Raw genomic sequence first — 25,333 nt, 5'->3', positions numbered from 1 at the left:
TATCCATTGGCTAAGGCTGGCTGCATCTAGCTGCAAGGGAGGCTGGGAAATGTTTCCTTAATTAATTTAGTTGGTTGTGTGCCCAACTTAAAACCAAGGATTTTATTAGTTGAATTACTAATCAAATGGCAAAGAAGGGCCCACAGAGATACCTGGTTGCCTCTGACACCTCTTAATGAAATATAAAAGTTGCTACAGGAATAACAGTCAGTAATTGGAAACAAATTGAATATGAAATGAAAATGTGTTTTCATTTTGTCTACTTTTCTGTATGTTTGAAATTTTCCAAAAGAGGTTTTTAAAAATTTTACATTTAGATTTCTTCTACCAAATGCCGATTAGATTTCATAACACTAGAGGGTGCTGTTAATGCATTTGCTTTTAGCATTTCTAGCATCTGTCCCCGTGTCTTATTACAGAGTCAAAGTAGGTTTTGTCTAGCTGATAATCTTGAATCTCACACTTGATCTTAGCCAAAAGGCCGAGAAGCGATGATAATCTTGAATCTCTTATGTTGTTTTACTCAGTTTTACAACAGCAGGGGCGCAGAAATGTCAATATCTAACATTTATCTGGAAAGACAGAAATGATGATTCCAAATGTGGAATTAAAAGAAAAACACATTGTAGATTTTATTCATAAAAGGAAAACAAATCAGAGATTATGTTAATCAGATTAGATATTTTCAAATGCAAAATTATTTCTGAGGAATTAAAAGTTTTTTTTCTTGTATTTGTCCATGTTTAGCATTTTAGTTGTTTTGCCCTATTTTCTGCCCTGAGTTTACTAACCATACCTACATACTAAGAATTGAGCTGTTGCTAATTTTTCCTCCTAATATAAGGAGAGGGGCATAACTAAAATTTTAAGAATGCAGATAAACACAAAAAGAAACACCCGTAACTCCTATATTATAGAGATTACCACCATAAACTGCTTGGTGCATAGCCATTTTTTTTTAAAGCACAATCGCACATGTATATATACAGTACTTTTTTTTTTTAAAAAAAACTATTTTTGAGACAGAGTCTCACATTGTTACCCAGGCTGGAGTGCAGCGGCACCATCTCCGTTCATTACAGCCTCGACCTCCACGCTCAAGCGATCCTCCCACCTCAACCCTTCAAGTAGCTGGGACTAAATAAAGGCACATGTACCTGGCTAATTTTTTTGTATTTTTTGTAGAGACAGGGCTTCACTGTGTTTCCCAGGCTGGTCTCGAGCCACTTAGCTCAAGTGTTACTCCTACCTTGGCCTCCCAAAGTGCTAGGATTACAGGCATGAGCCATCACACCCAACCTATACAGTACTTTAAAGAGAGGGGAATCACGAGTTAGTGCTCATGTATGGGAATTTTTTGTATATTCATTTTATAACTTACTATCTTTCTGAAGTATCTTATTCTAGGGTGTGTGTGTGTGTGTGTGTGTGTGTTTACTCATTTTCTGGGTAGACAGATGCATTACCTATAAATAATTCTTTTGCTTTCCCTTTTCCATTATTTGAACTTTCAAATTTTTTTTTCTTCTTTTTAGAGATAGGGTCTTATTCTGTTGCCCAGGCTGGATTGCAGAGATGTAGTCATTGTTCACTGCAGCCTCAAACTCCTGGAGTCAAGCCAGTCCTCCTACCTCAGCCTTCCCAGTAGCCAGGACCACAGGCATGCACCATGTCCAGCTAATTAAAAAAAAAATTTTTTTTTTAAATAGAGTGTAGGTCTTGTTAACGTTGCCCTGGCTGGTCTTGAGCTGGCCTGAAGTGATCCTTCTGGCCTCCCAAAACAATGAGATTACAGACCTGAGCCACCGTGCCCAAACAAAATCTTTTTCTTATTGTCCTGATTAGAACTTCCAGAACAGTCTTCTATAATGTCACCCACCAGACTCCTGTTTCTGTCTTTAAAGGGCACCCCTCAGGTTGTTGTTCAGGTTATGTATCTCATTGCCTTTGATATGAGGTCAGGGTTCTTTTCGAGGGCTTTTTTCTTCTATGTCTAATGTGCTAAGAGTTTTATTCAAAAATTGACACTGAGTTTTATGCCTTTTTGGTTTCTTTCTTTCTTTCTTTCTTTTTTGAGATGGAGTCTTGCTCTGTCGCCCAGGCTGGAGTGCAATGGCACAATCTCGGCTCAACTGCAGCCTCCACCTCCTGGGTTCAAGCAGTTCTCCTGCCTCAGCTTCCTGAGTAGCTGGGACAACAGGTGCCCGCCACCATGCCTGGCTAATTGTTTGTATTTTTAGTAGAGACGGGGTTTCACCATGTTGGCCAGGCTGGTCTCAAACTCCTGACCTCAGGTGATCCACCTGCCTCAGCCTCCCAAAGTGCTGGGATTACAGGCATGAGCCACTGCACCCAGCTGAAATGTTCTTTTTTTTGTGGGGTTTGAAATTTTCCTTGTGGCATGATAGATGGTGACTTTTCATAAACGCTCTTTAGCCATTGAAAATGAAGCTATTTTCTATGGGGTGCAAAGTTTGATAACTATTATATTAGCCTTATTCATTTTATTGGTCAGATTCTGTGATCAATACAAAATAAAATTAATATGGACATGGGGCCTATGCTTGTATATCCTCCCTACCCCTATCTTCTTGGAGAGAGATATGTTTATAAAGTGTTGGTCATTTCTTCTCTATTTCTAGCCATTATGGGCTTTATTTCAGTGAGAGAATGTTGAGAATGTAAAGACTGACATCATATTCTTCTTGTGAATTTTATCCTTTAGCAATGTAAAATGACCTCCTTTTTCCTGCTTAATACTTTTTGGCATGAATTCCACTGTGTCTGACATTTAAAAAATAATAAGGCAGCATTAGTGTTACTTTTTTTCACTTTAAGGTCTGTCTTGGGGGTTGGCATTTATTTTATTTTTATTTATTATTTTTTTGAGACAGAGTCTCTGTCTGTCGCCCAGGCTGGAGTGCAGTGGCACAATCTCTGCTGACTACAACCTCCGCCTCCTGCATTTAAGTGATTCTCCTGTCTCAGCCTCCCGAGTAGCTAAGACTACAGGTGTGCCCAACCCAGCTAATTTTTGTATTTTTAGTAGAGATGGGGTTTCATCATGTTGGCCAGGCTGGTCTCGAACTCCTGACCCCAAGTAATCTGCCCACCTCAGCCTCCCAAAGTGCTAGGATTACAGGCGTGAGCCACTACGTTTGGCTGGCATTTATTTTTTGATGCAATCTGAGTATTTTTAATTACATGGGTTTAACTCATTTACAGGTCTAGCTGTGTTTTAGTCTGTGTTCTGTTTCAAATTCTATTAGTGGTTTTAAGTGAAAAACATAAAAAAAAAACTCGTTTCTCTAATTGTCATAGTTAAGGCCTGTGATTCTTTCTGTTTGGGAGAAGGGCTTTAGCATCTTCTTACTCTCCGTTTTCAGTCTTTATTAATGTAATCTTTTCTGTCTGCTTTATTTAATTACATTTCTTTTTTATTTAATTTAATTTTATTATTTTTGAGATGGAGTCTTGCTCTGTTGCCAGGCTGGAGTGCAGTGGTGCTATCTCAGCTCACTGCAACCTCCACCTTCCGGGTTCAAGTGATTCTGCTGCCTCAGCCTCCCTAGTAGCTGGGACTACAGGCGCACGTCACCACGCCCAGCTAATTTTTATATTTTTAGTAGAGACGGGGTTTCACCACGTTGGCCAGGGTGGTCTCGATTTCTTGACCTTGTGATCCGCCCACCTCGGCCTCTCAAAGCGCTGGGATTACAGGCATGAGCCACCGTGCCCGGCCTTTTTTTTTTTGAGTCTCGTTCTGTCACCCAGGTTGGAGTGCAGTGGTGCAGTTTCAGCTCCCTGCAACCTTTGCCTCCCGGGTTCAAGCGATGCTCCTGCCTCAGCCTCCTGAGTAGCTGGGATTACAGGTACGCGCCACCAAGCCTGGCTAATTTTTGTATTTTTAGTAGAGATGGGGTTTCACCATGTTGATCAGGCTGGTCTCGAACTCCTGACCTCATGATCCACCTGCCTGGGCCTCCCAAAGTGCTGGGATTACAGGCCTGAGCCACTGCGCCTGGCCTATTTAATTACATTTCTTATATAGCATATGTTTAGAGAGCAATTTGGCTTATGTATTAAGTTTTATAACCAGATTTACACTCATTATTTAGCTTTGTCCCTACCTTGATGGTTTTAGCGTCCATGCTTAGCAGTCTTGTGTACTAGTTAGTGGCCTCTGTGAATTTCACTTCTATATTCCAACCTGGTTGGAATATAGCTTCAGGCTTTCTTTCCCTCCTTTTCTTTTGAGCTCATGCACATCTAAAACTGTCTTGTTTGGCTTTCACACATGAAGGGCACCTTATCTGGGTATAAAATTCCTTGTTAAGACCTTTCCCTCAGTTTGTGTTTGTGTTATTGTCTTCTGACATTTAATACTGCTGTGGACAACCCAGGTGCTAAGCTTAATTCAGCTAACATTTAAGGAAACCAAACATTTTCTCCTTCTCCCTGGATGTGTCTACAATTCTTTCATCCTGTGGTTAAATTATTTTGCTAGGATGTGTACATGATTTTGCATGAACCTAGAATGCCGTTGTAGTCCCTTTACTCAGATTTTTCTTAATCTCAGAATAGTTTTTTAGTCTACATCTTTTATATTAGGTTATTTAAGTCTGCTCCATTTGTTCTCTTTTTTTTTTTTTTTTTTTGAGTCAGAGTCTTGCTCTGTCGCCCAGGCTGGAGTGCGGTGGTGCAATCTTTGCTCACTGCAACCTCTGCCTCCCAGGTTCAAGCGATTCTCCTGCCCTCAGCCTCACAAGTAGCTGGGATTACAGGCACGTGCCATCACACCCAGCTAATTTTTGTATGTTTAGTAGAGATGGGATTTCACTGTGTTGGCCAGGCTGGTCTCAAACTCCTGACCTTAGGTGATCACCCGCCTCAGCCTCCCAAAGTGCTAGGATTACAGGTGTGAGCCACCACACCCGACCTCGTTTGCTCTTTTTAAAAAAGTTTTATTGAGGTATATTACACACCATGATAGTCATCATCTTAAAATATACAATTCAGTGGTTTTTAGTATACTGTTATTCACAAAGCGGTACAGCCATCACCACAATACAATTTTAGCACTTTTTTTCATCCTGCAAAGAATCCTAAAACCCATGAATAGTCACTCCCGTTCCCACCCCAGCCCCAGGCAACCATTGAAGAACTTTCTGTCTCTGGATTTGCCTACTCTGGACGTTTTGTGTAAATGGAATCGTACGTCGTAGCTGGCTTCATTGCCCCTTTTGTTTCTAAGTCTGCTTGAGAGGCACTGATGAGTCACAGCTTGGCCTTGCTCTTTGCTTTTTCCTGCCCAGCTCTGTCTCGGAATAGCCTTATCCTTTCTGTACTTTTCCTTGTCTCTCAGAGTTTCTCAGGTCTGTCACCCACCTCCGTTTCAGTCTTTTGTGATGCCATTTCTCTCTCTTGCTTCCAAGTTAATGCTGGCTCTTCATTTCCCTACAGTTCTTCCCCACCTCAGCTTCTTGTTTTTGATCCATTTTCTCCATGTAATTGTCAATCTTGTTTCCTTTTTTAAAAAAATACCAACTTAAAAAATGTTTTTCGGCCGGGCGCGGTGGCTCACGCTTGTAATCCTAGCACTTTGGGAGGCCGAGGCGGGCGGATCACGAGGTCAGGAGATCGAGACCACGGTGAAACCCCGTCTCTACTAAAAATGCAAAAAAAAAAATTAGCCGGGCGTGGTGGTGGGCGCCTGTAGTCCCAGCTACTCGGAGAGGCTGAGGCAGGAGAATAGCGTGAACCCGGGAGGCGGAGCTTGCAGTGAGCCAAGATTGTGCCACTGCACTCCAGCCTGGGCGACAGAGCGAGACTCTGTCTCAAAAAAAAAAAAAAAAAAAAAAAAAGTTTTTCCTCCTTTATTCCGGCTGTGGGTTTTTTTTTTGTTTTTGTTTTAAATTTTGTTTTGGCTCCTGCAACAAATCTTCTCTGATGTTAGAGTCTTCACAGCATGTCCTGAATACAGTTCTCGGCTCCCCTAGATGTGTTGACCGATGGGTTGGGTGTGTCATGTGCAGACCTGTGTTCTGGGCACTTGTGGTGGTGGGTCTCCTGTCCTGAGCAGTTGAAGCACCTGGCTCCCAACCTTCTCCCCAGTTTCTACTAACGCGTCACTTCTGGTCAGGTGGTGTCATCCTCTTACCCCACTGCTGAGCTCCTCAAAGTTTCTGTGAATGAGGAATACTTACAGCTGCTTTTCTCCAGGAATTGTCCTGGTTTTTTTTCTGTCTTTATGTCAGGGACTCCCATCTTCTAAGATGTCCTTTGCTGATGGTCAATGCCTCTTCTGCCTGGCTGTTTGTCATCTGAGCCTCGAGTTCCCTTTCTGGATTTGGGAAGGGCAGTCTGGTGTTAGGGAGATGGAGGCAGGTATTTGCATATTCCACAGGGCAGAGGGTGCCCACTGCCCAGGTTCCTGGCAGGCCCTGGCTTGGAGTCAGGACTGGGAAGGGCAAAGTCTGGCCACAGTTGTGACTACTTTCCTAGTCCTGATGTTAGACTGTCAGTGTGCATTCACCACTTTTGTGTCTTCATGGGTACTTCCACTGTTCAGTAGGAATCAGTGGGGACCTGCATGCTGGATGCCATGTTGAACTGGTCCCCAGCAGTCAGCTCTCCAATGTGACAGTTATTTGTTGGCTTTGCCTACCTTTTAATGATGAACTCCTACCTGAGATCTGAAATTTTTTGAGCTTTGAAAACAATTGTCTTTGGGCCCTGATTGGGGAAATGGAAACTTATCAGGGAGTAAAATTAATCCCCCTTTTCACTGAGCTGGAAGCAGCATGGGTGGACTTATTCATCTGGACTGAAGGATTTACAAAGATAGGTTTTAATTTTCCTTCTTAGTGCAGGTTTGAGACGTATTCTCAGCAGCTGCTTGGTTTCTACAATAGACTATCCAGCCTGCCATGGAGAAACCTGCTACAGATTGATGTTAAGGAGACCATAATAGAGGCATGCAGTAACCGTTTGTAACCGGGTGGTGGCTGTTGTGTAACACAAATAGCATTTCTAATGAGGTGGTGCGGTTATACAATTTTGGCCAGCCTGTGTGGGTTATAAAAGCTGAAATTCCTTCAGCACCTGAGAACGTCTCATGCTGAGTACCAGCACAGTCGCAGGGTTGCACAGACACCGGCACAGAAGTGGTGGGTGAGGCACTGATTAGAGGACATTTCTGTGGAAGGGTGGTGTTTCACTTTGAAGGTAAGGCCATTTGGCGGTTCTGCTTTGGGGAATGAGTTGTGAGGATACACAGATTGATTAATATCTGTTTGTGCATTTGGGTCTGCGTGTATCTGTTTCCATGTGAGTATCTGAGTGTTTGTATCTCTGGTGATGTTTCTGATTTTCTACATATATGTCTGTTTCTGTGTGTGTGTGTGTGTGCCTGGGTGTGTGTGACTAACTGTGCCTGTGTAGGTGGGTGAGAAGTTCTCAATTTTGCACAGCTGCATTACTAGAAAATCTCCAAAGGGTTTCTTAGTGCTGTCAGACATAATTTAAATATCAAAAACTGAACATTAACATTTATGCAATTCTTAGAAGGCAGTGCCCTTACTTAGGTATGTGAGAGAGAATAACAATAAAAACTTCATCTGCAGGGGGTAAAATTTCTGTGTTTTTCAGGTGCGTATTTACTTTCCAGAGTAAATAAAGTAAAAGCGATATAAGTAAATTATTTATTTTCAGGGTCCAGTCCAGTGCCAGGATTGCCAAAGCTCTGCTGTGTGTTCTTTTACGTTTTCCTTTTTTTTTTTTTTTTTTTTTTGAGATGGAGTCTGTCTCTGTCACCGAGGCTGGAGTGCAGTGGTGCGATCTCGGCTCACTGCAATCTCCGCCTCTCAGGTTCAAGCAACTCTCCCACCTCAGACTCCCAAATAGCTGGGATTACAGGTGCCCGCCACCATGCCTGGCTAATTTTTTTTGTATTTTTAGTAGAGATGGGGTTTCGCCATGTTGAGCAGGCTGGTCTCGAACTCCTGACCTCAGGTAATCCATCCACCTTGGCCTCCCAAAGTGCAGGGATTACATGTGTGAGCCACCGTGCCCAGCCTATGTTTTCCTTCTATGTAGAGTTTCAGGAGTTCGATGAAAAGTAAGTAAACAACCAAAAAGAAATATAAGTGAAACAAACTTCATGGAGAGCTAGAGTGTCTTATAGCTGAGTGCAGATATATTTTTAATTCTTTTAAGGTCTTTAGGTTATTAAAAAATGTCAGGTTCAGACACCAGAAAAAAGCAAGACATCTGTAGCATAAAATTCTAAGTGATTGCAGTCTCTGTATTTAATGAATATATTTTTTAATGAATTGCTTAGGAAGAACACACTCCTTTGCAGGAAGAAGAATGTATAACATACAGGCATGGAATGTTTAAAGCCTCCCATTTATTGAAGATCAGGGAAAAGCTTTGCAATAATTTTGATCACCATGTATGTGGTGTTAACCTGGGGAAGAATTAGTGTCCCAGCCCCAGATAATTGCAGTGCAGTTTAGGCAAGCCCACTTTTCAGCCCTTAGGTAATCTGTTAGAGCAGGTGAATCCATCAGAACTCCCTTTTCCTTATCTTGGGAGAGTCTGCAGGCAAGAGGAACTCTTGGTATACTGGATGAGGGGGGCGCAGGGGGTGTGGTGTGGTGGGGAGAAACAATACTGCAAAAGAGACTTGCAAATGGAATGTCTTCCAGATGAGACCGGGAAAGCGGGTGGTGTTGAGAGGACTGAATAGATGGGCCAAAGTCCAGCAAAACCAAGCAGGCATAATTGGGTAGTTAGGAAATAGAGGCAAAGTGGAGCTGGATCTTTCTCTGCAGGTGAAAGAAGGAAATTTGGCTTTGGCGCTTGGAGAATGACATGGTCTGAAGAGCAGATCAGAGAGCGGGCTGGTGAGTCCGTTGAGTTATTTGAGATGCTTCTCCCAGCACCCGAGCCTGCCTTCTCCCAGCAGGGGCAGCTCTGGCAACAGTAGCTGGAGGTGACCAAGTGTCCTACTGAGGCTTCGTCTTCAGGGGCTGTGCTGGAAAGAGGATGGCGCAGGGATCCCAGACACAGTGGGACTGAATCAGCAGGGCAGAGCCATCTGCTGGAAGTTATCCAAGCCCCCAAGATTTTTGTATTGGGTGAGCCAGGGGGAGCATCAAATGACAAAAGGCATCTGGAGACCTGGAAGAGAAGAAAGCATTCTTTCTATTCCCTGAAAGTAACTCACAAATTTTCCTCAGCTTCCTTCAGAATGACTTTTAGATATGACCTTCTTAGGCCTATTCTGGTCTTTTGGCCTTTTCTTCAGAGTCTTGTTCTCTTAGCTTGGAAAGTAACACGAGCAATGTTTGTCTTCTCAGAGTGATTGTTGGAACTGCAACATTGGCCCTGAGCTTTTGTGCAGAGATAAATCAACCTCTCTGTGCTCCAGTTTCTCATCTGTGAAATGGAGAGAATAACAACCCCTCCCAGAATTTTTGTAAGGGCTAAGTGAAACCATGTTTGTGCCTGGGACTTGATAGTTCATTATGCACATGTTTTTATCTTGTTGTTAAAATTCCATTTAAAATTAGCTTTTCAGTGGCTCCTGTGATGACTGATGATTAATACATTTTAAATAGTGTTTAAATAAAAAGCACCATGCGTGCAAAAAGTGATGTGTTAAATCACGTAGTAGAAATAAATGCAGTAAAACTCATCTTTGTTTTGCTTTAGTTTGCTAAAATGTACATTCAGATTTTAATTTTGTCATGCAGGCTGCACTTTTTGCTATACTGCCCCTCCCTTTCCCCTTTCATGTCCTAGCCACAAGATTTCCCTGAACGAGTCGGGGATTCCCCAAGTATTTGAATGCCTTTTATGCATTGGACACTGTGTCCCTGCTGCCATCTCATTCTGGTGGGGAGCGGACAGGAAGCTGGGAACCATGGAAACACAGAGGATGGACAGCTGACCCAGGAGTGCTCCCTGGAGGAGGAGGCCTCTTGAGCCCAGACCTGGGAACTCTAGAGTTCAGTGTGGGCAGTGTGGGCAGCACCTGGCACCGAGGAGAAATGGCCAGGACGACGAGACTTAAGATGGTCTTGTTATAATTTTATTTAAATAAAGTTTTGGAAAGAAAACTTCTGCTGAAAGATACCAGGCACAGTAGTCGCTGTAGCATCTGTTTGCTATAGCATTAGGTTAGAAAAAGAAAGATTGCGGATGACTTTGTATCTTAAACCCCCAAACAAACAAAGCATACACCACTCTGACATTTTACTTTCGCAGACTCCATCACTTTTCTGAACAAGCAGTCAAATGAGTTATTGTCTTGTCACCTAGATACCATGACCATCACCTCTCATGGCTCATGCATAATTCGATGTCAGCAAAATGACGTGTCTTAGGCTGGATTCAGGAGCTTTTTGAGGATTTAGTGTTGCATTTGGGACTAGAGCTTGTCTGTACCAGCACTTCTGGGACCAAGTCTTTGGGCCGGACTGAAGGGATCTTCTGTAGGCAGAGCCCGTTCTTCGACATCTTGTTTCATTCTGTCAGTGTGCATTTTACTTTATGTGCCATAAACTATTTGCTGTCAGTTAGGAGTGATCCTCCCGACCCAACTCACCCCATGGATGTTTCAGGAAAATTTCCCACGTTTATCCAGTGGCGTCGCATCCTCTCTGGCCCACTGGTGAGGACCTGAGAACCCATTTTTAGATTATTTCTAACTAGTACAGTGTTTGCCCAGGCACCCTTTTTTTCTACTGTCAGAGCAGGGTTGCTGCTGTCAGGGCCCCTCTTGGGGCCCTGGGAGTGGCCTCTAAGGGATCATTACTCCTGGGGCTTGCTACAGATGGAAACTGGTTTCTGAGATGGAACTCGGCAATGGTACCTAGGTTCCCTGTCAGAAATCCAGGTTTTATCTAGCTTCCTTTAAAACATTTCCAACTCTTAAAAGAATTAAGTCCACAAACTGAGACAGTGACAGAAGGCTGAGGTGGCACATTAGGGTGCAAAGGAGATTCCTTCCATTGCAGTCATTGGAGGTAGTTTGGTTTAGGGCTCTGGTAGATTATTGTAATTAATTATGAGGCCACCCTGGTGCTGCGATTCTGGGTACCCTCTCCATCATTGCGGCAGGGGAATATGATGATATTTTGTCATCAGTGCCATCATCTTATACCGCTTTCTCACTTTGGCACAATATTTCTATGGGCATGTTAGTTTAAGGTCAGTAAATAATCTGATTTAAGTCGGGCACTTGGAACATGCCTTTCATGTCAGTGTGCAGAGCTTTTACATCAGTGACTTCCAGACTCTTTTCCCCTGACCCACAGCATGAAGCATTTTACCTTGACACTCTCGGTTACCCCTGTCTTTTGAGATATGCTCTGAAGTTTTTTGTTCTGTCAAATGCCATTGTTTTAAAAATTCTGGTCAAGATCCACTAATTTAATTTCATGACCCACTAATAGATACTGACTTGCGGTTTGAAAAATGAGCGCTGGCTTGGCATGGTGGCTCATGTCTGTGATCCCAGCACTTTGAGAGGTTGAGGCGGGTGGATTGCTTGAGCTCAGGAGTTCGAGACCAGCCTGGGCAACAAGTAGACCCTGTCTCTACAAAAAATACAAACATTAGCTAGGCATAGTGGCGCATGCCTGTGGTCACAGCTACTCAGGAGGCTGAGGTGGGAGGTTGCAGTGAGCTGCAATTGCTTGACTGCACTCCAACCTGGGTGCCAGAGCCAGACTCTGTCTCAAAAAAAAAAAAAAAAAAAGAGAGAGATCAAGAGTTCCTGCAGTGTTTTGGAGAAGACTGCAGGATGATTGTTTTTTTTTTTTAAATTCAGTCACACGCTGTGAGCATAGTTGTCATCACAAGATCAAATAATCACCACTGCTTACAAGTTCATTCGTTGCGCTTAGAGCTTTAAATGGAATAATTATAGCTAGGATCAGCATCAGAACTGCAAACTCCCTGAAGTTGGACTCTGTGTATTAGGTAACTAGTTAAGTCATTTCATTCAAAGGAAGTTGATCATATGCAAGTTGAAGATTTTTTTTTTTTTTTTTTTTGAGAATTCAGAGCGTTTCATTCAAAACCAGCCCTCACCACACCTACAAGTTGAGGGTATATGTTCCAACAATCTTTTCTGACTTGAATTAAAAGCATTTAAGTCAAATGTTAGCATTTAACAGAACTTAATGGAGCAGCCACAGTTTGATTATAATCCGCTTATGGGATTTAAGCAAAGAGCCATGGATTGGCTTTTGAAATGTGCTTCATCATTGAACCTAGCCGGCCCTGAAAGCTCTTGTGTCTTGGTGAGAACCAAAGTAGCACTTGGCAGGTTGAGGTTTTGAGTGTCCTTATCCCAGAGGGCACTCCTTCTTAGTCATATTCTTCCCCTGTCTGGATTGGTTTAAAGAAGTGGAGACAATAGCTTTCTCCCAGCCAAGATTGCCTGTCCCAAGATGTGGGTGATCTGAGAACCTCTAGCATGAGAATATTTGTGCATTTGTTAAAAATACAGGTTCCTGGCTGGGCGCGGTGGCTCACGCCTGTAATCCCAGCACTTTGGGAGGCTGAGGCAGATAGATCACGAGGTCAGGAGTTCAAGACCAGCCTGACCAAGATGGTGAAACCCTGTCTCTACTAAAAATACAAAAATTAGCTGGGTGTGGTGGTGCGCGCCTGTAATCCCAGCTGCTTGGGAGGCTAAGACAGAGAGTTGTTTGAACCTGGGAGGTGGAGGTTGTAGTGAGCTGAGATTGCACCACTGCATCTCAACAAACAGACAAAAATATAGGTTCCCAAGCTCCCAAAGTAGGTCTACAGGATTCGAATATGAGGAGGGGACTTTTTTTTTTTTTTTGGGGAATGAGAAAATAACTTTATTTCATTGTGGGGAGCGGGCCGATGTCCAGCCTCAGAACTTCTGGAACTGCTTCTTGGTGCCGGCAGCCTTGGTGACCCTGAGCACGTTGAAGCACACTGTCTTGCTCAGAGGCTGGCACTCGCCCACTGTGACGATGTCACTGATCTGGACGTCCCTGAAGCAGGGGGACAGGTGTACAGACATGTTCTTGTGGCGCTTCTCGAAGTGGTTGTACTTGCAGATATAGTGCAGATAGTCTCGGTGGATGACAGTGATCCTCTGCATCTTCATCTTGGTCGCCACGCCAGAGAGGATCCGCCCTCGAATGGACATATTACCAGTGAAGGGGCATTTCTTGTCAATGTAGGTGACCTCAATAGCCTCCTTGGGTGTCTTGAAGCCCAGACCGATGTTCTTGTAGTACCGTGGGAGCTTCTCCTTGCCAGTTTCTCCCAGCAGGACCCTCTTCTTGTTTTGAAAGATGGTCGGCTGCTTTTGGTAGGCACGCTCAGTCTGAATGTCCGCCATCTTCCCGGCCGCCTGAAAAAAGGAAAGGACAGGAGGGGACATTTTTAAAATTGGCGGGATTACAGGGTTTTTGAATTCTTTTAGTCTTCTAAAGTCAATTTTATTGCGATAGTGTTTACATAGAGTAAGTGGATATACATCCAAATGGAGCCACTAGAATCACAGTCAAAACAGCAGATTTCTGTCACTCCAAAGGGTCCATCCTTTCCCTGGGGAGCCCCTTCCTCCATTCCTGCCCTGGGTAACCACTCTCCGCTTCCTGTAGAATGGTTTTGTCTTTTGAGAATCAGACTGCATGTCTTGTGTCTGGCTGCTTTAACGAAATGTCTGTGCGACTCCCCCGTGCTGTCAGGCACGTCAGCAGACGCTCTGTGGTTTGTTGCTGACTAGTATGCCTTTTGATGGACCCACCATGATGTGCTTAGCCGTCCACCTCTTGAGGGCTCTTTGGATGTTTCCAGTTTGGGCCTGTTATAAATAAAACAGTGTCGAATTTTTGTCTTACATGTATTTGTGTGAAAGAAATCTGTCTTTTTTTTTTTTTTTTTTTCTTGAGACAGTCTGACTCTGTTGCCTGGGCTGGAGTGTAGTTGTACAGTCTCAGCTCACTGCAACCTTTATCTTCTGGACTCAAGCCATCCTCCCACCTCAGTCTCCTAAATAGCTGGGACTACAGGCAGATACCACCATGCCCGGCTAATTTTTCTATTTTTTTTTTTTTGGTAGAAATGGGGTTTTGTCATGTTGCCCAGGTGGGTCTTGAACTCCTGGGCGCAAGCGATCCGCCTGCCTCAGCCTCCCAAAGTGCTAGGGTTGCAGGTGTGATCCACCATGCCTGGCCCAGAAGTCTATGTTTTAAATAAGCTTCCCAAGTGAGTCTTAAGCCCATGAGCCACTGATTCTTATTCTGGCTATTCCTCTCTCTCATATCCTTTTGGAGAACTATGGATTTTTATGTCTAGAGCAAATGATGGATTTGCCATGGATTTATATTTCTGATATAGTATTTATTCAGTGCCGTCTACTTGGAGTAAATGTAAATTTCATTAGCATTTATGGAACATCTATCTTCTCCACACCCACCCCCCCACCCCACCCCCGCCCCGTGTACTTCCTTGTAAAGAGCATCTGTCTATTCTGTACTAGGAGCTGGGAATATAAAGATGAATTTTATGTTTTATTTTTTGTAGAGTCAGAGTCTCGCTATGTTGCTCAGGCTGATCTCCAACTCTTGGCCTCAAGCAATCCTCCCAACTAGGCCTCCCAAAGTGTTGGAATTATAGGCATGAGTCACTGTGCCCTGCCTTAAAGATGAATTTTACATACGGGGATTCTACTTTTTGGGAAGACTTAGTGATTAATTCATTCAGCCATTGGAGGGTTTCTATGTTATCTGCTCACTCTGCTAGGTGCTGATCATGAAAGCACAGGTTTTTCTTAGGATTTGGTGGTTCTTTTGAGAAACACAGAAGGTTTTGGTATTTAACTCCAGGAATAGCTCAGCTCTGAAAACTTCCGGACAGTGCCATCACATTTCTCCTTCAGGTGGCCCTGCTAAGCCACAGTGAGAGGGGTGACTGTTTCCTGGACAGGGAGAGATGGTCAGATAAAATGAAGTCAAAAGAAATCATTACAGGCTGAATAGCTGATGAAACAAGTACTGATTAAAAGCTTCTGCATTTGTGCATGATTGTTGGTGGCTGGAGAGCTACGATTCAGTCTTTAGGGAATTGGAAGATTTGTTACACATCTAAATATTTTATTTTACTTTTCTACTTCTTCATAACAGAATTTTCCAGATGGCTGATTTTTTTTCTCTGTCAGGTTTACATTTATTTACAGGTGACTTTTTTTTTTTTTTTTTTTGAGACTAGCGATTTCCTGCTTCCTCTAAGGTAGTGATTTTTAACTTTGGCTGCAGGGAGCTTTAAAAAATCAAGATACCAAGTATAATTTGTAGAACCTTGGCTTTTCTCCACTCTCTTCTGAAACCCAAAGTTATTTTAGAACTTTAAACATGAGGACATTATTCCACACTGCTGTATCCTGAGCTCACAGCAGAAAGGACTGAATTGATTTGCTTGCATTACATTGTAAAGGGGGTAGATGCTGTAAGGGGAACCAGCCTTTCCCCTGGACTTGAATCTGAGGAGTAAGGAAGAACTGGTGCTAATGTGGACACCATGAGGCTCTTAGGGGAGAAATTGGGCCCATCTTTTGTAGTTAAGTTAGTTTAGAAAATATAGAGGATTAAAAACAGGAAAATAAGTCATTTGTGTTTCTATCACTCAACATTTTGGTTAACATTTTGGTGTGTGTATACATGGCCACATACTTTATACATACACAGTGGGTTAATGCTGTACATACTATCTTTTTCATTATGTATATTGCTTTTAATTCTTTTCACTTATGAAATAACTTTTTTCACTCAAAACCAGTATCTTCTACCATTCTTTTTTTTATTATTATTTTTATTGTGATGAGAACATTTAACACGAGATCTACCTTATTAACAACTTTTTTTTTTTTTCTCGAGACAGAGTCTCACCTTGTCACCCAGACTGGAGTGCAGTGGTGCGATCTTGGCTCACTGCAACCTCTGCCTCCTGGGTTCAAGTGTGTCTCCTATCTCAGCCTCCCAAGTAGCTGGGATTACAGGCATGCTCCACCATGCTTGGCTATTTTTTATATTTTTAGTAGAGATGGGTTTCACCATGTTGGTCAGGCTGGTTTCAAACTCCTGACCGCAGGTGATCTGCCCACCTTGGCCTCCCAAAGCACTAGGATTACAGGCCCAGCCGACAACTTTTTGAGTGTACAATATGGTATTGTTTTGTTTTCTGGCTAATTTAAAAAATTTCATTTTTTATAGAGATGGAATCTTACTATGTTGCCCAGGCTGATCTTGAACTTTTGGCCTCAAGCAGTCCTCCCACTCTTAGCCTCCCAGAGTACTAAGATTATAGGCGTGTGTGAGCCAACATGCCTGACTGAAGTATTGTTAATTATAGTCACAGTGTGGTCCAGCAGATCTCTAGAATTTGCTCATGTTGTGTAACTGAAACTTTTTTTTTTTTTTTTTTGAGACAGAGTCTTGCTCTGTCGCCCAGGCTGGAGTGTAGTGGTGCGATCTCGGCTTACTGCAACCTCTGCCTCCTGGGTTCAAGTGATTCTTGTGCCTCAGCCTCCTAAGTAGTTGGGCTTATGGGCGTGCACCACCATGCTGAGCTAATTATTGTATTTTTGGTAGAGACGGGTTTTCACCATGTTGGCCAGGTTGGTCTTGAACTCCCAACCTCAGGCAGTCCTCCTGCCTTGGCCTCCCGAAGTGCTGGGATTACAGGCGTGAGCCACCGTACCTGGCAACCTAAAACTTTTAACCTGTTGAATGTCAGTTCTCCATTGACCCCTCCCCCAAGTCCCTGGCATCCACCATCCTACCCTGCTTCTGCATTTGACTACTTTAGACGCCTCACATAAGTGGAATCATGCAATATTTGTCCTTCTGTGACTGGCTTGTTTCACTTCATGGAAAGATGTTCACCCTGTGTTATGTAAAAAGGCAAGTTAAAAAATAGCACATATATAACAGGGTGAACATCTTTCCATGTCAATAAATATTTCTGTGCTTTCTTAACAATGTTAAAATGTAGACGTTAGGTCTTACTTTTTCTGGATTTTATTACTTGATGGTAACCAATTGTCTTGGCATGTATATTGAAAAATCCATAGTTGGTTTTATGATTTGAAGTGCTGCCATATCATGTGTTCATCAGTTATTGGGTTTTTTTTTAATGACTAATAGTTACTTTGTTTTCATACTTGTTGAACTTCTGTTTATTACAACTTTACATTAGGGTTCTTATCTCACTGACCACACTTCTCCTATTTTTCAAATATTTGTGGCTATCCTTGCTTATTATTATTGTTATTATTTTGAGATGGGGTGTCACTCTGCCACCCAGGCTGTAGTGCAGTGGCATGATCTTGGCTCACTGCAAACTTACCTCCCAGGCTCAAGTGATCCACCTCAGCCTCCCGAGTTGCTGAGACCACAGGTGCACGCCACCACACCCGGCTAATTTTTTGTATTTTTGGTAGAGACAGGGTTTTGCCATGTTACCCAGGCTGGTCTCGAACTCCAGAGCTCAGGTGATCCACCTGCTTCCCAAAACTGTTGGGATTAGAGGCATGAGCCACCATGCCTGGCCCTTGCTTATTCTTCTAGAGGATTTTTTAGCAAGCTCCTCTGACCCGTTGGGGGGGTATTAATGGATTTTTATTAAATCTGTATAGATTATGTTAATTGGAAAATGAATATTCTTATAGTACCTTTCCTATCAAAGAGTATCCTCTGTTTCTTTGGTTATTCAAATCCTTTTTATGTCCCTCAGTAATATTTTATCGTTTTCTTCATAAAGGTCACGCATATTTTTATTAAATTTATTCTTAAGTATTTAATGCTATTCTTGCCATGGTGAGCAGGATTCCTTTATCCTATTATTGTCAGGCATGGGCAAACCTTTCTATAAATGTCTTTGGTTTTAGGGACCAGGTGATCTCAGTCACATGTTCTTCTTTGCTGTTGTTCACAATCCTTTAAACATGTAAAAACCATTTTTAGCAGGGACCTTAACAGAAACAGGCCAGATGGTGGCTAGCTAGCTTCTGATACAGATGCTTGTTGCTGGCATTTGGGAAATGTTTGATTCAATCACATCGAAAGAGGCTTGCTCATGTGTTTTGTAACTCGCTATGTAATTGTAGATTCTGTGAGATTTTTCATATCTTTTGATATAGTTATAATTTGGACTTTTCTAATACTTCCCTTATCTTTCTTGGTCAGTGTCCATCGATGGTGGTGACGTTGACACTGCCGACTTGTTCCTGACATCTGTTGTGTCACAGATAGGTTTGATGTAATAAGATTATTAAACAAAACCACTCTTGCATTATACCACATGCCTTAAAAAAAACCATTTATCAGTCCACAAACTTTGGAGAACCTTTAATATATGTGCCAAGTTCAGCACCAGGGGTGAAGGTAAGATGGTGAGGCTGTGATACTGTTTCTTTCTGTTTCCCACAGCTGTCTGGCTAGGCAGACAGATAGACATGATCTTCCTTTGTTACAATCATCTTTTTAAATTTTACCTTAATTTTTTTTGTACAGATGGGGTCTTGCTATCTTGCCCAGGTTGGTCTCAAAGTCCTGGCCTCAAGCAATCCTTCTGCCTGAGTTTCCCAAAGTGTTGGGATTACAGATGTGAGCTATCACACTCGGCCCTCCACATGGTCCTCCGACATCGTGATGAAGTGGTGATCAGAGGAAGTATTGATGGGAGTCACCCCAGTGAGAAGGGGTGAGATGAAGGGGGCTTTTTTGGAGGGATGGCATGAGCAGGGTCCTGAGAGATAGGAGAGGCCTCTGAGTAACCACAGTAGGGGCCATGAGGGACTGGGAAAGGGGGCCTGGATAGGCCCCACAGTCACCTCTTGTGAAGGAATTTGGGTGTCACTCTAAATTAGGAAGCCATCAAAGAGCATGGTAATTTTCTGTTGAAGCATCACGCTATTTACCATTTGGACAAGTGTTTAGAGCCATCAAGATGGAATGAGGGGCCGGGCATGGTGGCTCACGCCTGTAATCCCAGCACTTTGGGAGGCCAAGGTGGGCGGATCACCTGAGGTCGGGAGTTCGAGACTAGCCTGACTGGCCAACATCTACTAAAAATACAAAATTAGCTGGGCATGGTGGCACATGCCTGTAATCCCAGCTACTCGAGATGCTGAGGCAGGAGAATTGCTTGAACCCGGGAGGTGGAGGTTGCGGTGAGCCGAGATTGCACCATTGCACTCCAGCCTGGGGAATAAGAGTGAAACTCCGTCTCAAAAAAAAAAAAAAAAAAAAAAGATGGAGTGAGGGCCAAGTGCAGTGGCTCATGCCTGTAATCCCTGCACTTTGGGAGACTGAGGCAGGAGATTGCTTGAGCTCAGGAGCTCAAGACCACCCTGAGCAACATTGTGAAACCTCATCTCTACAAAAACTAGCCAGGTGTGGTGGCACATGCCTGTAGTCCTAGCTACTCAGGAGACTGAGGTGGGAGGATCACCTGAGCCTGTGAAGTCAAGGCAGCAGTGAACTGTGATCACGCCACTGCACTCCAGCTTGGGCAACAGAGTGAGATCCTATCTCAAAAAAAAAAAAAAAAAAGATGGAATGAGAACATGAGTTAAGTGGCTGTTGTGATGTTGATGAGAGACCATGGTGATGTGTGCTAGGGAGCAGCCATGCAGGTGAATAGAAGTGCATATGTCAGAGAGTTCCTAGTCCAAGGAGGGTGGGTATCAGCCCTGGAAAAGGAGCTTGAAGGTGATTCCTGCTCCTCAGTGCCCCCTCAAGAATCACAAGGAGGGCAAAATCACCAGCAAGTCTCACAGTGGCAGTGTGTATAGGCCAGCTGGCCTGGGCTGTGTTTGTCCAGGGAGAACAGCTATAAGCTGAACATTTAAAGGGCAGTTTTATGTCTTGCTTGTATAAACAGTGTAATGGCAGGTTTAAATTACTGATTCAAGTTTGAATCCTGTTCTACTGCCTATAGCTGTGTATCCTTTGGCAAGTTATTTTACTTCTCTGAAGCTCAGTTTCTACTTTTGTAGAGTTTGTGTGCAAACCAAGTAATATTATGCTTACTGGCCAGAAATAACTGTCATTTATTTAATAAGAGGTCAGAGAAGTTCCTGGCACACACTGACACTTAGCAACTGGAAAATTGCAGTTATTACTGCCATTGTCGCCATCATGATCTTCCATCCCTCTGCTCCTCCTTCCCCACTGTCATGTATTAAGGCCAAGACAGTGAGTGGATTTGCTCATTCTCTTTCTCTCTTTTGCAAGGGGTAGGAAAAGGGGCAATGAGGGACCACGGGTTGGCACACTTTCCCCGGTGTCAAATTCCCGGGGAGATTTTGCTTCTTGTTTTAATACAGACGTTAAACTCCACTCTTCCCTCACCTCTCCCTTTTTATCTGTTGCATTTTGCCACTGGACCTTGGCATTTATGCACACCACGCTCATCCTGTGTGGATAAACCCTCTGATCTCGGGTTGTCGCATACTTTCTGACCTTGAGAGTGTCTGCATCATCTTTGTGCACTGGGGTGTGGAATGCTCTGTCCTTTTGGGCTTTTTATGGCAGTGTCCAAGGACACATTTCTTTGTTCAGCATTCACCCCTTCTTCCTTCTTCCTCCATGTACTGTCCCTGATGAAAGGTGCTCCCCTCTTCCTGAGCCCTGCAGTCCTCTTCCCTGACGCCTTTCTCAGAACATCACTGCTCTGCGCTTTATGAGTCTCATCCTCTCCTGTGCTCTTTCAGGTCTAAGGCTTCAGGATACTCCAGGCACTACTCTGGAAGAGGTGGGTGAAGAGCATTGGTGGTTCCCCCACTGTAGCTTATGAGGTTCAATTAAATGCATGGTGGAGAAATGGAGCACAGAGTTACTTGCTGGAAGGTATTCTTGTCGGGATGGAACTGTCTCTGTTCCTAGTGCTGGGGACGGTGGGGAGGGGTTTGCTGCTGCAGTGGATGTTCATGTCTGGAACACCAAGATGAACTTAACCTAGGAGAGTAAATTTATTCTGCTTTAAAAAGTCCCATCAGTTTCCTTAGCCAGGCATGGTGGCTTGCACCTGTAGTCCCAGCTACGTGGGAGACTGAGGCAGGATGATCGCTTGAGGCCAGGATTTTGAGACCAGCCTGGGCAACATAATGAGAACCTATCTCTTTAAGAAAAAAAGTCCCATGATTTTCCCTAAAGTTGATATAGATAAGGGTGATTTGAAAGCTCTGCTGACATGCTAGATGTGGGACAAAGAGCTTATTGGTCCCTTGGAATATGAATGACTATATGGCATGTGGCTGTGTAAAAATCTACCAATATTTCACTATCCTCTTGGCTCGTTTTATTTTCTGAAAAAATAAACTTCTGGTGGTCTCAAGGTAGAGGTCCACTGTGGCTCCTTCAGGCAGATTTTATTTTTAGGTATGTTTATTTTCACTCTGGGTTTTTTGCAGATTTTGGGAAGGTGATGGGTGGCAGTGGCTAACTCACAATGTAGAAGGCTGATGGATTTGGCTACACAAACATGATGACAACTCTGGCAGCTCAAAAGGTCATCCCCCAAATTCATAAACAAAAAGTGGGGATAAAATGTTTGCATCAAATACAACAAAGATTTAAAGGATTAATATCCTTAAAATAAAGCTCTGTAAACATTATAGAAAATAGGCAAAGGACGTAAGGGTATAAACAACAAAAGAGGCTCTGTGGTTGCCAGCAGACATGAAAAACTCATGAATCAATGCATGGCAACATATCTGAAAAATTACCCACTTGCACAGATTTTTTATACATATATATATATATTTTTAATTTTAATTTTAATTTTTTTTTGAGACGGAGTCTCGCTCTGTCGCCCAGGCTGGAGTGCAGTGGTACGATCTCGGCTCACTGCAAGCTCCACCTCCCAGGTTCACGCCATTTTTCTGCCTCAGCCTCCCCAGTAGCTGGGACTACAGGCACCCGCCACCACGCCCGGCTAATTTTTTTGTATTTTTAGTAGAGACGGGATTTCACCATGTTAGCCAGGATGGTCTCAATCGCCTGACCTCGTGATCCGCCTGCCTTGGCCTCCCAAAGTGCTGTGATTACAGGCGTGAGCCACCGCGCCCAGCCTGCACAGATTTTATATATTAAGGGCTATCAGACTTTGCAGTGTTGTAGTGATCCCTGTGGTAGAGTTTCATATCCTTATTAAACAGCAGAGTTGTGATGAATGAATTAGGACCTGTAAGTGGCGGGGGCTGTGGCAGGATGGTGGGACCCCCGAGGTGGTCTGGATGTGGCATTTTAGGCTCTGCATTCATTTCTCTCTGGATAGTGTAAACATCACTTTTTCCTCCAGTTTTTGCTGTTAATGATAAGAAGTCTGATGTGAATATTATCTTTCCTTTGACAGTAAGCTGCTTGTGTTGGTATGGTTTTTGTTTTTTGTTTTTTTTGAGACGGAGTCTTGCTCTGTCGCCCAGGCTGGAGTGCAGTGGCGCGATCTCGGCTCATTGCAAGCTCCATCTCCTGGGTTCACGCCATTCTCCTGCCTCAGCCTCCCAAGTAGCTGGGACTACAGGCGCCCACCACCACGCCCAGCTAATTTTTTGTATATTTATTAGAGACAGGGTTTCACTGTGTTAGCCAGGATGGTCTCAATCTCCTGACCTCATGATCTGCCCACCTCCGCCTCCCAAAGTGCTGGGATTACAGGCATGAGCCACCGTGCCCGGCCTTGGTTTTTTTCTGACAAGAAGTTTCAAGATTTTTTTTTTTTTTTTAAGACAGAGTCTCACTCTTTTGCCCAGGCTGGAGTACAATGGCGCAGTCTTGGCTCACTACAACTTCCGGCTCCCAGGTTCAAGCGATCCTCCTACCTCAGCGTCCCGAGTAGCTGGGATTACAGGCGCCCACCACCATGCCTGGCTAATTTTTGTATTTTTTAGTAGAGAGGAGGTTTCACCATGCTGGCCAGGCTGGTCTTGAACCCCCGACCTCAGGTGATCCACCCGCCTCAACCTCCCAAAGTGCTGGGATTACAGGCGTGAGCTACCACACCTGGCCAGAAAATTCTTTTTGTAATGACCAAGCTGGAGGAAGTCCCATAGACGTGCTTCTGTGTGGGCTTTGCTGTCTCTGCTATATGCATGTTCCTGCTTCTCCAACTGCCGAGTGTATCCCTTGGAGGACCTGATCTTGTCCTTAGGATTAACATGGCACATCTGGGATGCCATCCTCGGTAGGAGGGAAGTGTCTTTAAATGAAGATTTCTCAGTCTCAGCCCTCCTGAGATCTTGGTGTGGGATCTGTCCTGTTCATTGAAGGATGTTCAGCAGCACCCCTGGCCTCTGTGTACTAGATGTTAATAGCTCTCCCCGAGTTGTGATGGACAAAGACATCTCCAGACATTGCCAGATGTCCCCTGCAGGGCAAAATTACTCTGGATTGAGAACCACTGCTTTAAATGAACATGGATAGCATGTGAATGAAAATGCAAAATGTGCATGAATATGCAAACAAGAACGACCACCCCGGAAGAATTTGATGTGTGTACCTAGCTCTCCGTATTCCACTCATGGAACTTCATGTTCTGGCAGCAGTTTCTTTTGTTTTCCTTTTTGGCCTTCTGATTTTTGAACTCTAAAATTTGTGTAATTCTTTCTCTTTTTTATTTCTTTACATTTCATTTTTCCCCTGGCTCATCCAAAGTGTTTATTGAACGAAGTGTCCCATGAAGAGTTCCTTGAACAGCAAGTTCTGTACTTGTATTTCCAAACTTATTGCAGGCCTGTCCTCACGTTTGCAGGGCAGCTTGGTTGGATTCTTTATTCCTAGTAGGAAGATAATTGGTGGTAAGATCTGATGTCACCCTAGTTGGAATACCAGGGGATGTGCTCTGCCCTTCCCACCCCTACCTGTTTGCATTATCTTTTTCTTTGTAAAAATTCAGGCATAGCTAGGCATGTTTCATTGTATGTATGCCATTCCTTGGAGTGATCCTCTGTGCCCTCCCATTTTTTTTCTTTTGAGACTGAATTTCACTTACTCTGTCGCCCAGGCTGGAGTGCAGTGATGCGATCTCGGCCACTGCAACCTCCGCCTTCCAGGTTCAAGTGATTCTCCTGCCTCAGCCTCCCGAGTAGCTGGGATTACAGGTGTGCACCACCACTCCTGGCTGATTTTTGTATTTTTATTTTATTTTTTTAGTAGAGATGGGGTTTCACTATGTTGGCCAGGCTGGTCTCAAACTCCTAACCTCAAGTGATCCACGTACCTCCCAAAATCTTAGCTTCCCAAAGTGCTGGGAGTATAGGCATGAGCCACTGTGCCCAGCAACCTCCTCTTTTTACTGCTTTTGAGTATCTTCCCCTGCTTTTAATTGGGCACATGTAGGGAATTTAGAATTATTTTAATGCCCATCTAATCATGATTAATTGGCTGTATCTGCATTGCCCAATATAGTAGCCACAAGCTACAAGTATCTTAAATTTCAATTAAAATTAGATACAATTAAAATTCAATTACTCATTTGCACTAAGCACATTTCAGGTTCTCAGTAGCCACGTGACTCTGTTGGATAGGACAGATATGTAACATCTCCTCATTGCAGAAAGTTCTATTAGGTAGTGCTGGGTTATGAGATATAAACCATATGCATATCAAAGAAGTACCTTAGCTATTTTTTTTCTCCCTAGTATTGTGATATTTTTGATAGTTTGGTTTAGTGGTCCCCCTCTCTAGTGGGCAATTCAGAATCAGTGGGTGACTATAGATGAAGAAGGGATGGGTGCCTGAAAACTGTAATTAGGTAAAGTATTTTTTGGATGCTTGGGTATAATGTGTAGTGTGACTTTTTTTCTGTGCAAGAAACTCAGTGACTGCATGGCCTGTGTTGTTTTCATGCTTTGGGGTGATTTGGCTGTGCTCTTCTTTTCTAGGTGCTAAGAGATGCCGTTTGCAGGCCTCACCTCTGCCTGAGAATCGGGGGCTCCAGACACTAGAAGAGCCGGCTGATCCTGGGCTCCTAGCTTGAATAAGCCTTCACTTCCAGCTGCTCTCCAACGGCTGTCCAAACTACTCGTTTCTCTTAATGATGGGTATTGGTAAGAATACCACATCCAAATCAATGGAGGCTGGAAGTTCAACAGAAGGCAAATACGAAGACGAGGCAAAGCACCCCGCTTTCTTCACTCTTCCAGTAATCATATTCCCCACCTTCCTTTCTTAAATCTCTTGAAAGTAGTTTCTGTATGGAATCAACATAGGATTGGCTTTAATGCTCACGTTTTCAGTGAAGGTTAAGGCATTTGCAAACCAAATAC

The 25,333-nt window shown here is 43.5% G+C and overlaps 2 protein-coding genes across 8 annotated transcripts in view; one reads left to right on the top strand and one right to left on the bottom strand.

Annotated features, from left to right (window-relative positions):
* The window catches only part of SLC23A2 (solute carrier family 23 member 2), a 152,227-nt gene that overhangs the window by 47,725 nt on the left and 79,169 nt on the right, over positions 1 to 25,333 (top strand). For 3 of the 7 annotated variants that reach the window (XM_058432693.1, XM_032142776.2, XM_058432694.1), the window contains one exon: positions 24,950 to 25,209. In XM_058432693.1, the coding sequence (XP_058288676.1) occupies positions 25,102 to 25,209 (108 nt within the window). In that variant the 5' untranslated portion in view covers positions 24,950 to 25,101. Of the gene's footprint in view, positions 1 to 6,717; positions 7,228 to 13,122; positions 13,235 to 18,575; positions 18,766 to 20,802; positions 20,821 to 24,949; positions 25,210 to 25,333 lie in introns of those variants that run through there. The other 4 variants (XM_058432692.1, XM_058432695.1, XM_058432696.1 and 1 more) reach the window with 4 other exon arrangements.
* Positions 12,890 to 13,441, bottom strand: LOC116461255 (small ribosomal subunit protein uS17-like). Its single transcript, XM_032142778.2, has one exon. The coding sequence runs from the start codon at positions 13,439 to 13,441 to the stop codon at positions 12,923 to 12,925; it is 519 nt and encodes a 172-aa protein (XP_031998669.1). The 3' UTR covers positions 12,890 to 12,922.

The sequence above is a fragment of the Hylobates moloch genome, unplaced genomic scaffold (assembly GCF_009828535.3).
Source record: "Hylobates moloch isolate HMO894 unplaced genomic scaffold, HMol_V3 SCAFFOLD_21, whole genome shotgun sequence".
In the NCBI taxonomy this organism is placed as follows: domain Eukaryota; kingdom Metazoa; phylum Chordata; class Mammalia; order Primates; family Hylobatidae; genus Hylobates; species Hylobates moloch.
This window is presented reverse-complemented; position numbering and strand designations above follow the sequence as displayed.

Bases quoted from the DNA above. Each gene is read 5' to 3' on its own strand.
- LOC116461255 (XM_032142778.2), bottom strand. From the start codon at position 13,441: ATGTCCCCTCCTGTCCTTTCCTTTTTTCAGGCGGCCGGGAAGATGGCG.